Here is an 11,729-nt window from a genome sequence, read left to right as displayed (position 1 = left end):
ATTCCACTGTTTAACACCCATTAGATAAAGGGCCAGTAGATTCCACTGTTTAACACCCATTAGATAAAGGGCCAGTAGATTCCACTGTTTAACACCCATTAGATAAAGGGCCAGTAGATTCCACTGTTTAACACCCATTAGATAAAGGGCCAGTAGATTCCACTGTTTAACACCCATTAGATAAAGGGCCAGTAGATTCCACTGTTTAACACCCATTAGATAAAGGCCCAGTAGATTCCACTGTTTAACACCCATTAGATAAAGGGCCAGTAGATTCCACTGTTTAACACCCATTAGATAAAGGGCCAGTAGATTCCACTGTTTAACACCCATTAGATAAAGGGCCAGTAGATTCCACTGTTTAACACCCATTAGATAAAGGGCCAGTAGATTCCACTGTTTAACACCCATTAAATAAAGGGCCAGTAGATTCCACTGTTTAACACCCATTAGATAAAGGGCCAGTAGATTCCACTGTTTTAACACCCATTAGATAAAGGGGCCAGTAGATTCCACTGTTTAACACCCATTAGATAAAGGGCCAGTAGATTCCACTGTTTAACACCCATTAGATAAAGGGGCCAGTAGATTCCACTGTTTTAACACCCATTAGATAAAGGGCCAGTAGATTCCACTGTTTAACACCCATTAGATAAAGGGCCAGTAGATTCCACTGTTTAACACCCATTAGATAAAGGGCCAGTAGATTCCACTGTTTAACACCCATTAGATAAAGGGCCAGTAGATTCCACTGTTTTAACACCCATTAGATAAAGGGCCAGTAGATTCCACTGTTTAACACCCATTAGATAAAGGGCCAGTAGATTCCACTGTTTAACACCCATTAGATAAAGGGCCAGTAGATTCCACTGTTTATCACCCATTAGATAAAGGGCCAGTAGATTCCACTGTTTAACACCCATTAGATAAAGGGCCAGTAGATTCCACTGTTTAACACCCATTAGATAAAGGGCCAGTAGATTCCACTGTTTAACATCCATTAGATAAAGGGCCAGTAGATTCCACTGTTTAACACCCATTAGATAAAGGGCCAGTAGATTCCACTGTTTAACACCCATTAAATAAAGGGCCAGTAGATTCCACTGTTTAACACCCATTAGATAAAGGGCCAGTAGATTCCACTGTTTAACACCCATTAGATAAAGGGGCCAGTAGATTCCACTGTTTTAACATCCATTAGATAAAGGGCCAGTAGATTCCACTGTTTAACACCCATTAGATAAAGGGCCACTAGATTCCACTGTTTTAACATCCATTAGATAAAGGGCCAGTAGATTCCACTGTTTTAACATCCATTAGATAAAGGGCCAGTAGATTCCACTGTTTAACACCCATTAAATAAAGGGCCAGTAGATTCCACTGTTTAACACCCATTAGATAAAGGGCCAGTAGATTCCACTGTTTTAACACCCATTAGATAAAGGGCTAGTAGATTCCACTGTTTAACACCCATTAGATAAAGGGCCAGTAGATTCCACTGTTTAACACCCATTAGATAAAGGGCCAGTAGATTCCACTGTTTAACACCCATTAAATAAAGGGCCAGTAGATTCCACTATTTAACACCCATTAGATAAGGGCCAGTAGATTCCACTGTTTAACACCCATTAGATAAAGGGCCAGTAGATTCCACTGTTTAACACCCATTAGATAAAGGGCCAGTAGATTCCACTGTTTAACACCCATTAGATAAAGGGGCCAGTAGATTCCACTGTTTTAACACCCATTAGATAAAGGGCCAGTAGATTCCACTGTTTAACACCCATTAGATAAAGGGCCAGTAGATTCCACTGTTTTAACACCCATTAGATAAAGGGCCAGTAGATTCCACTGTTTAACACCCATTAAATAAAGGGCCAGTAGATTCCACTGTTTAACACCCATTAGATAAAGGGCCAGTAGATTCCACTGTTTAACACCCATTAGATAAAGGGCCAGTAGATTCCACTGTTTAACACCCATTAGATAAAGGGCCAGTAGATTCCACTGTTTAACACCCATTAGATAAAGGGCCAGTAGATTCCACTGTTTAACACCCATTAAATAAAGGGCCAGTAGATTCCACTGTTTAACACCCATTAGATAAAGGGCCAGTAGATTCCACTGTTTAACACCCATTAGATAAAGGGCCAGTAGATTCCACTGTTTAACACCCATTAGATAAAGGGGCCAGTAGATTCCACTGTTTTAACACCCATTAGAAAAAGGGCAGTAGATTCCACTGTTTAACACCCATTAGATAAAGGGGCCAGTAGATTCCACTGTTTAACACCCATTAGATAAAGGGCCAGTAGATTCCACTGTTTAACACCCATTAGATAAAGGGGCCAGTAGATTCCACTGTTTTAACACCCATAAATATCACTTGATAAACAAAAACATGATGGACATCAGCAGTGAGTGTCACGCCCAGACCTTCTCTAATTGGTGGGGTCAGGGTGTGATGTGGGGTGGGCATTCTACGTTGTTTGTTTCTATGTTTTGGCCGGGTGTGGTTCTCAATCAGGGACAGCTGTCTATGGTTGTCTCTGATTGGGAACCATACTTAGGCAGCCTTTTTTTCCCCCCTTTTGGTAGTTGTGGGTAGTTGTCTTCGTTTGTGCTCGTACAACCTTACGGAGCGTCACGGTCGTTTTTTGTTGTATTATTGTTTTGTTGGCGACGTTTGCAAAATTAAATAAAAATGTACGCTCACCACGCTGCACCTTGGTCCGTTCCAATACGACGATCGTGACAGTGAGACATTGTTACCTGACACAGACTGACAGTTATGACACTAAAAATAATTAAGAGGCATTTATTTCAGCATGAGTTAACATCAAAATACCATATCACAAAAATAAAATGTTTTACAGAAATTATATTCATAATCTCTCACAGAGAAAAAAAAACATTTTCAAGTTTCCATTTGCTAAATTGTGCTCCGAGTCTAAAGGATCTCTTCTATTCAAAAATAAGTTCCTCGTTCAGCAGCAGTACATGTAACAGCAAGTCTTTGCCAACTCAGGGTTAGCTTTCCTTGTGAAAATCCCAGAATGCACTCTGTCTTTACTGCCTTTATCCATTCCCTCTCTCCAAGGAAATAAAACGTGGCCCAAATGATTTGATTCTCCGGCCTTGATAATGTCTAGATTGTTCAGAGAGCGTGTTTTCTAAAACACAGTGAAGGATTTCAAAGTAGGTGACGGACTCGTCCCAGGCCGAAATGTGTACCACCGCTTGGCCCATTGACTTCATAAAGCACACAGCGAGGACGCCTCTTCCTCATTGGGGGACTGAACAACTCCTCATTCATTCCATTGGTCCTTGGCCCATTGACTTCATAAAGCACACAGCGAGGACGCCTCTTCCTCATTGGGGGACTGAACAACTCCTCCATTCATTCCATTGGTCCTTGGCCCACTGACTTCATAAACCACACAGCGAGGACACCTCTTCCTCATTGGGGGACTGAACAACTCCTCATTCATTCCATTGGTACTTGGCCCACTGACTTCATAAAGCCCACAGCGAGGACGCCTCTTCCTCATTGGGGGACTGAACAACTCCTCCATTCATTCCATTGGTCCTTGGCCCCCTGTGAGAAGACCAAAAAGGTCCCTCAGACCTTGTAGTATATATTAGTAGGACTCTGTGGAGGCATCTCCTGTACCATATAACCAGGATGTCTGTAGTCTCCACTGACCCTCTCATGGTGCCGACAGAACACAGAGTCAGAGGGCCTCGGAGGAAACACCGCGTGGCTGGGCTCTGAGCGGATGTCCTCGCTACTCCCTCCGTAGCTGTCTCTCTTGGGCGTGGCCAGGGTGTTGAGGGACAGAGACTGTTGGACGTCCCTGTCCGGCGTGGCGTGGCGTCTGTGGTACCGCCACACCACCATCAGTAGGACCACGATGACCAATAGGAGGAGGACGATGCAACAGGCCACGCCAGCGAAGAGTCCGACCTCAGAGCCGATGGATCCGCCTTCTGTTGACGAGGCTCTGCCTTCTGTTGACGAGGCTCTGCCTTCTGTTGACGAGCTCCGCCTTCTGTTGACGAGCTCCGCCTTCTGTTGACGAGGCTCCGCCTTCTGCGTCAATGTCTCCTTCGCTGTGAGTGATTTCTGAATAAGAGAGAGAGAGAGAGAGAGAGAGAGAGAGAGAGAGAGAGAGAGAGAGAGAGAGAGAGAGAGAGAGAGAGAGAGAGAGAGAGAGAGAGAGAGAGAGAGATTAGATTCTCCTTGTAAAGACAGAGGTCTATGGTGTAAGAGAGAGAGACCAAGAGAGGAGAGAGAGAGAGAGAGAGACAGACAGCAGAGAGAGAGAGAGAGAGAGAGAGAGAGAGAGAGAGAGAGAGAGAGAGAGAGCGAGAGAGAAACACACCTCATTATACTACAATACAGTATTCACACCAGAGGTCATTATACTACAATACAGTATTCACACCAACAGCCAGGTCATTATACTACAATACAGTATTCACACCAACAGCCAGGTCATTATACTACAATACAGTATTCACACCAGAGGTCATTATACTACAATACAGTATTCACACCAGAGGTCATTATACTACAATACAGTATTCACACCAACAGCCAGGTCATTATACTACAATACAGTATTCACACCAGAGGTCATTATACTACAATACAGTATTCACACCAACAGCCAGGTCATTATACTACAATACAGTATTCACACCAGAGGTCATTATACTACAATACAGTATTCACACCAGAGGTCATTATACTACAATACAGTATTCACACCAGAGGTCATTATACTACAATACAGTATTCACACCAACAGCCAGGTCATTATACTACAATACAGTATTCACACCCAGAGGTCATTATACTACAATACAGTATTCACACCAGAGGTCATTATACTACAATACAGTATTCACACCAACAGCCTCCATACTACAATACAGCTATTCAACACCATCCCTCTAACCTGACTCCATCCCTCCAACCTGACTCCATCCCTCCAACCTGACTCCATCCCTCTAACCTGACTCCATCCCTCTAACCTGACTCCATCCCTCTAACCTGACTCCATCCCTCTAACCTGACTCCATCCCTCCAACCTGACTCCATCCCTCAACCTGACTCCATAGAGAGGAGCAGCTACATCAACAACCATCCCTCAACCTGACTCCATCCCTCTAACCTGACTCCATCCCTCCAACCTGACTCCATCCCTCCAACCTGACTCCATCCCTCCAACCTGACTCCATCCCTCTAACCTGACTCCATCCCTCCAACCTGACTCCATCCCTCCAACCTGACTCCATCCCTCCAACCTGACTCCATCCCTCCAACCTGACTCCATCCCTCTAACCTGACTCCATCCCTCTAACCTGACTCCATCCCTCAACCTGACTCCATCCCTCTAACCTGACTCCATCCCTCCAACCTGACTCCATCCCTCCAACCTGACTCCATCCCTCCAACCTGACTCCATCCCTCCAACCTGACTCCATCCCTCCAACCTGACTCCATCCCTCTTACCTGACTCCATCCCTCTAACCTGACTCATCCCTCTAACCTGACTCCATCCCTCTAACCTGACTCCATCCCTCTAACCTGACTCCATCCCTCTAACCTGACTCCATCCCTCTAACCTGACTCCATCCCTCTAACCTGACTCCATAGAGAGGAGCAGCTACATCAACAACCATCCTCTAACCTGACTCCATCCCTCCAACCTGACTCCATCCCTCTAACCTGACTCCATCCCTCCATAACCTGACTCCATCCCTCTAACCTGACTCCATCCCTCTAACCTGACTCCATCCCTCCAACCTGACTCCATCCCTCTAACCTGACTCCATCCCTCTAACCTGACTCCATCCCTCTAACCTGACTCCATCCCTCTAACCTGACTCCATCCCTCCAACCTGACTCCATCCCTCCAACCTGACTCCATCCCTCAACCTGACTCCATCCCTCTTACCTGACTCCATCCCTCCTAACCTGACTCCATCCCTCTAACCTGACTCCATCCCTCTAACCTGACTCCATCCCTCCAACCTGACTCCATCCCTCCAACCTGACTCCATCCCTCTAACCTGACTCCATCCCTCTAACCTGACTCCATCCCTCAACCTGACTACATCCCTCCAACCTGACTCCATCCCTCCAACCTGACTCCATCCCTCTAACCTGACTCCATCCCTCCAACCTGACTCCATCCCTCAACCTGACTCCATCCCTCTAACCTGACTCCATAGAGAGGAGCAGCTATATCAACAACCATCCCTCTAACCAGACTCCATCCCTCTAACCTGACTCCATCCCTCAACCTGACTCCATCCCTCCAACCTGACTCCATCCCTCTAACCTGACTCCATCCCTCTAACCTGACTCCATCCTGACTACAACCTGACTCCATCCCTCCAACCTGACTCCATCCCTCCAACCTGACTCCATCCCTCCAACCTGACTCCATCCCTCCAACCTGACTCTAACCTGACTCCATCCCTCCAACCTGACTCCATCCCTCTAACCTGACTCCATCCCTCTAACCTGACTCCATCCCTCCAACCCAACTCCATCCCTCCAACCTGACTCCATCCCTCTAACCTGACTCCATCCCTCCAACCTGACTCCATCCCTCCAACCTGACTCCATCCCTCCAACCTGACTCCATCCCTCTAACCTGACTCCATCCCTCCAACCTGACTCCATCCCTCCAACCTGACTCCATCCCTCTAACCTGACTCCATCCCTCTAACCTGACTCCATCCCTCCTAACCTGACTCCATCCCTCTAACCTGACTCCATCCCTCTAACCTGACTCCATCCCTCTAACCTGACTCCATCCCTCTAACCTGACTCCATCCCTCTAACCTGACTCCATCCCTCTAACCTGACTCCATCCCTCCAACCTGACTCCATCCCTCCAACCTGACTACATCCCTCCAACCTGACTCCATCCCTCCAACCTGACTCCATCCCTCTAACCTGACTCCATCCCTCCAACCTGACTCCATCCCTCCAACCTGACTCCATCCCTCTAACCTGACTCCATAGAGAGGAGCAGCTATATCAACAACCATCCCTCTAACCAGACTCCATCCCTCTAACCCTGACTCCATCCCTCTAACCTGACTCCATCCCTCCAACCTGACTCCATCCCTCTAACCTGACTCCATCCCTCTAACCTGACTCCATCCTGACTACAACCTGACTCCATCCCTCCAACCTGACTCCATCCCTCCAACCTGACTCCATCCCTCCAACCTGACTCCATCCCTCAACCTGACTCCATAACCTGACTCCATCCCTCCAACCTGACTCCATCCCTCTAACCTGACTCCATCCCTCAACCTGACTCCATCCCTCTAACCAACTCCATCCCTCCAACCTGACTCCATCCCTCTAACCTGACTCCATCCCTCCAACCTGACTCCATCCCTCTAACCTGACTCCATCCCTCCAACCTGACTCCATCCCTCTAACCTGACTCCATCCCTCCAACCTGACTCCATCCCTCTAACCTGACTCCATCCCTCTAACCTGACTCCATCCCTCTAACCTGACTCCATCCCTCTAACCTGACTCCATCCCTCTAACCTGACTCCATCCCTCTAACCTGACTCCATCCCTCTAACCTGACTCCATCCTCTAACCTGACTCCATCCCTCTAACCTGACTCCATCCCTCTAACCTGACTCCATCCCTCTAACCTGACTCCATCCCTCCAACCTGACTCCATCCCTCTAACCTGACTCCATCCCTCTAACCTGACTCCATCCTCTAACCTGACTCCATCCCTCTAACCTGACTCCATCCCTCTAACCTGACTCCATCCCTCCAACCTGACTCCATCCCTCTAACCTGACTCCATCCCTCCAACCTGACTCCATCCCTCTAACCTGACTCCATCCCTCTAACCTGGTCCATCCTCCAACCTGACTCCATCCCTCCAACCTGACTCTAACCTGACTCCATCCCTCCAACCTGACTCCATCCCTCTAACCTGACTCCATCCCTCTAACCCAACTCCATCCCTCTAACCTGATCCATCCCTCTAACCTGACTCCATCCCTCTAACCTGACTCCATAGAGAGGAGCAGCTACATCAACAACCATCCCTCTAACCTGACTCCATCCCTCTAACCTGACTCCATCCCTCAACCTGACTCCATCCCTCAACCTGACTCCATCCCTCTAACCTGGTCCATCCCTCTAACCTGACTCCATCCCTCTAACCTGACTCCATCCCTCTAACCTGACTCCATCCCTCCAACCTGGTCCATTCCCTCTACCAGTCCATCCCTCTAACCTGACTCCATCCCTCTAACCTGACTCCATCCCTCAACCTGACTCCATCCCTCTAACCTGACTCCATCCTCAGACCTGACTCCATCCTCTAACCTGACTCCATCCCTCTAACCTGACTCCATCCTCCAACCTGACTCCATCCCTCAACCAGACTCCATCCCTCTAACCTGACTCCATCCCTCTAACCTGTTCCATCCCTCTAACCTGACTCCATCCCTCAACCTGACTCCATCCCTCTAACCAGGGGGCATCCACTCCAACCTGACTCCATCCCTCTACCAGGTCATCCCTCTAACCTGACTCCATCCACAGGACTCCATCCCTCTAACCTGACTCCATCCTCAACCTGACTCCATCCCTCCAACCTGACTCCATCCCTCTAACCTGACTCCATCCCTCCATTCTGACTCCATCCTGACTCCAGACCTGACTCCATCTGTGCTCCAACCTGACTCCATCCCTCAACCTGACTCCATCCCTCCAGCCCATCATCCCTCAGGGGCACAGGTCCATCCTCCAGTTAAATAAAGGTTGAATATAAATAAATAACTCCAGCAGGTATTCATTCAGGTTAGAGGGCAGCAGGTATTGTATGTGTGTTAGGGGCAGCAGGTATGTATGTGCGTTAGAGGGCAGCAGGTATCATATGTGTTAGAGAGCAGCAGGTATTGTATGTGTGTTAGGGCAGCAGGTATTGTATGTGTGTTAGGGGGCAGCAGGTATTGTATGTGTGTTAGGGGCAGCAGGTATTGTATGTGTTAGAGGGCACAGGTATTGTATGTGTGTTAGGGGCAGCAGGATCATGTGTGTTAGACAGCAGGTCTGTGTGTTAGGGGGCAGCAGGTATTGTATGTGTGTTAGACAGCAGGTATGTATGTGTGTTAGGGCTGCAGGTATTGTATGTGTGTTAGAGGGGCAGCAGGTCTTGTATGTGTGTTAGAGGGCAGACAGGTGATAAACATTCCCTTCAGAAACACTCTCTCATTCTCTTCAGCTTCATTCTCTCTACCAGTATTCATATAAACTCTCATTCTATCAATGTCTTTCTTTCTTACACAGACACAGACAGAGACACAGGTCACACAGACACAGACAGAGACACACACACACACACAGACACAGACAGAGACACAGGACACACACACAATGCAATACACACACACAGACAGAGACACAGAGACACACACACCAACACAATACACACACAGAGACACACACACAACCAATGCACATACACAGACAGAGACACAGCACAATACACACATAACTTACTCTGTCCCTACTCTCAGTACCAACTTCATGGATGTGGCTCTGCACACCCCTCCATCAGTGTTGTCCAGGCCCTGTAGAGAGCTGGTGGAGGTCGCTGAGAAAGAGAGGGAGAGAGAGAGAGAGAGAGAGAGAGAGAGAGAGAGAGAGAGAGAGAGAGAGAGAGAGAGAGAGAGAGAGAGAGAGGGGGAGGGAAAGAAAGAGAGAGGGAGGGAAAGAAAGAAAGGGAAAGAGAGAGAGGGAGAGAGGAGAGGGAGGAGGGAAAGAGAAAGAGAGAGAGAGAGAGAGAGAGAGAGAGAGAGAGAGAGAGAGAGAGAGAGAGAGAGAGAGAGAGAGAGAAATAGAGCGAGAGGAGGGAGAGAGAGAGGGAGAGAGAGAGAGAGAGAGAGAGAGGGAAAGAGAGAGAGGGAGATAGGGAAAGAGAGAGAGGGAGAGAGAGAGAGGGAGAGAGAGAGAGAGAGAGGGAGAGAGAGAGAGAGAGAGAGGGAGAGAGAGAGAGAGAGAGAGGAGAGAGAGAGGGAAAGAGAGGAGAGAGAGAGAGGGAGAGGGAAAGAGAGAGAGGGAGAGAGAGGGGAGAGGGAGAGAGAGAGAGGAGAGAGAGAGAGAGAGAGAGGAGAGAGAGAGGGAGAGGGAGAGAGAGGGAGAGAGAGAGAGAGAGGGAGAGACAGAGAGAGACAGAGAGAGAGAGAAAGAGGAGAGAGACAGAGAGAGAGAGAGAGAGAGAGAGAGAGAGAGAGAGAGAGAGAGAGAGAGAGAGAGAAGAGAGAGAGAGAGAGAGAGAGAGAGAAGAGAGAGAGAGAGAGAGAGAGAGAGAGAGAGAGAGAGAGAGAGAGAGAGAGGAGAGAGAACAGAGAAGAGAGAGAGAGAGAGAGAGAGAGAGAGAGAGAGAGAGAGAGAGAGAAAGAGAGAGAGAGAGAGAGACAACGGTGGAATAGATAAATAGTAAACATATCTCAAATTCCTACACGTTCCTTTCCTACGCATTTGTCAGTATTTGCTATTCAGACTTGCCTTTAACGCCTTGAGCATACAACAGTGCTGCGTTTTGGTACACCATTGAAGTACATTACTTTCGAATGGAATCTAATGGAAAGCCTTTTAGCCAGTTGGGTGTGCGTAAATCTGGATTGATCGAATGACCGCGTCAAATTGTAGTAGTGATGGCTTGACAGGAGCCCAACAGTTTTTCTCTTGGAGTTTTCAATCAATGGGGTTTTTCAATACGTTTATCTTAAAGCCATCCCTTTTATACCCTTTAATTTGAATTTTGTCCACAGACTCAATAGGGGCGGCCTAAAGGTTAGATACAAATAGAACGGGTTCAGAATATAGGGATCCATTTTATATTTTTATTTTTATTTTTATTTCACCTTTATTTAACCAGGGAGGCTAGTTGAGAACACCTTTATTTAACCAGGTAGGCTAGTTGAGAACACCTTTATTTAACCAGGTAGGCTAGTTGAGAACACCTTTATTTAACCAGGTAGGCTAGTTGAGAACACCTTTATTTAACCAGGTAGGCTAGTTGAGAACACCTTTATTTAACCAGGTAGGCTAGTTGAGAACACCTTTATTTAACCAGGTAGGCTAGTTGAGAACACCTTTATTTAACCAGGTAGGCTAGTTGAGAACACCTTTATTTAACCAGGTAGGCTAGTTGAGAACACCTTTATTTAACCAGGTAGGCTAGTTGAGAACACCTTTATTTAACCAGGTAGGCTAGTTGAGAACACCTTTATTTAACCAGGTAGGCTAGTTGAGAACACCTTTATTTAACCAGGTAGGCTAGTTGAGAACACCTTTATTTAACCAGGTAGGCTAGTTGAGAACACCTTTATTTATCCAGGTAGGCTAGTTGAGAACACATTTATTTAACCAGGTAGGCTAGTTGAGAACACCTTTATTTAACCAGGTAGGCTAGTTGAGAACACCTTTATTTATCCAGGTAGGCTAGTTGAGAACACCTTTATTTATCCAGGTAGGCTAGTAGAGAACACCTTTATTTAACCAGGTAGGCTAGTTGAGAACACCTTTATTTAACCAGGTAGGCTAGTTGAGAACACCTTTATTTAACCAGGTAGGCTAGTTGAGAACACCTTTATTTAACCAGGTAGGCTAGTTGAGAACACATTTATTTAACCAGGTAGGCTAGTTGAGAACA

At 47.1% G+C, this 11,729-nt stretch overlaps 1 protein-coding gene across 1 annotated transcript; it reads right to left on the bottom strand.

The window, feature by feature from the left end:
• Positions 1-3,622: 3,622 nt before the first annotated feature.
• Positions 3,623-10,552, bottom strand: LOC127922828 (ephrin-B2-like). Its single transcript, XM_052506696.1, has 3 exons — positions 10,549-10,552; positions 9,572-9,665; positions 3,623-4,025 (listed from the first exon to the last, which is right to left on the bottom strand). The coding sequence occupies exons 1-3, from the start codon at positions 10,550-10,552 to the stop codon at positions 3,623-3,625; spliced, it is 501 nt and encodes a 166-aa protein (XP_052362656.1).
• Positions 10,553-11,729: the final 1,177 nt, after the last annotated feature.

The sequence above is a fragment of the Oncorhynchus keta genome, unplaced genomic scaffold (genome assembly GCF_023373465.1).
Source record: "Oncorhynchus keta strain PuntledgeMale-10-30-2019 unplaced genomic scaffold, Oket_V2 Un_contig_2728_pilon_pilon, whole genome shotgun sequence".
In the NCBI taxonomy this organism is placed as follows: domain Eukaryota; kingdom Metazoa; phylum Chordata; class Actinopteri; order Salmoniformes; family Salmonidae; genus Oncorhynchus; species Oncorhynchus keta.
This window is presented reverse-complemented; position numbering and strand designations above follow the sequence as displayed.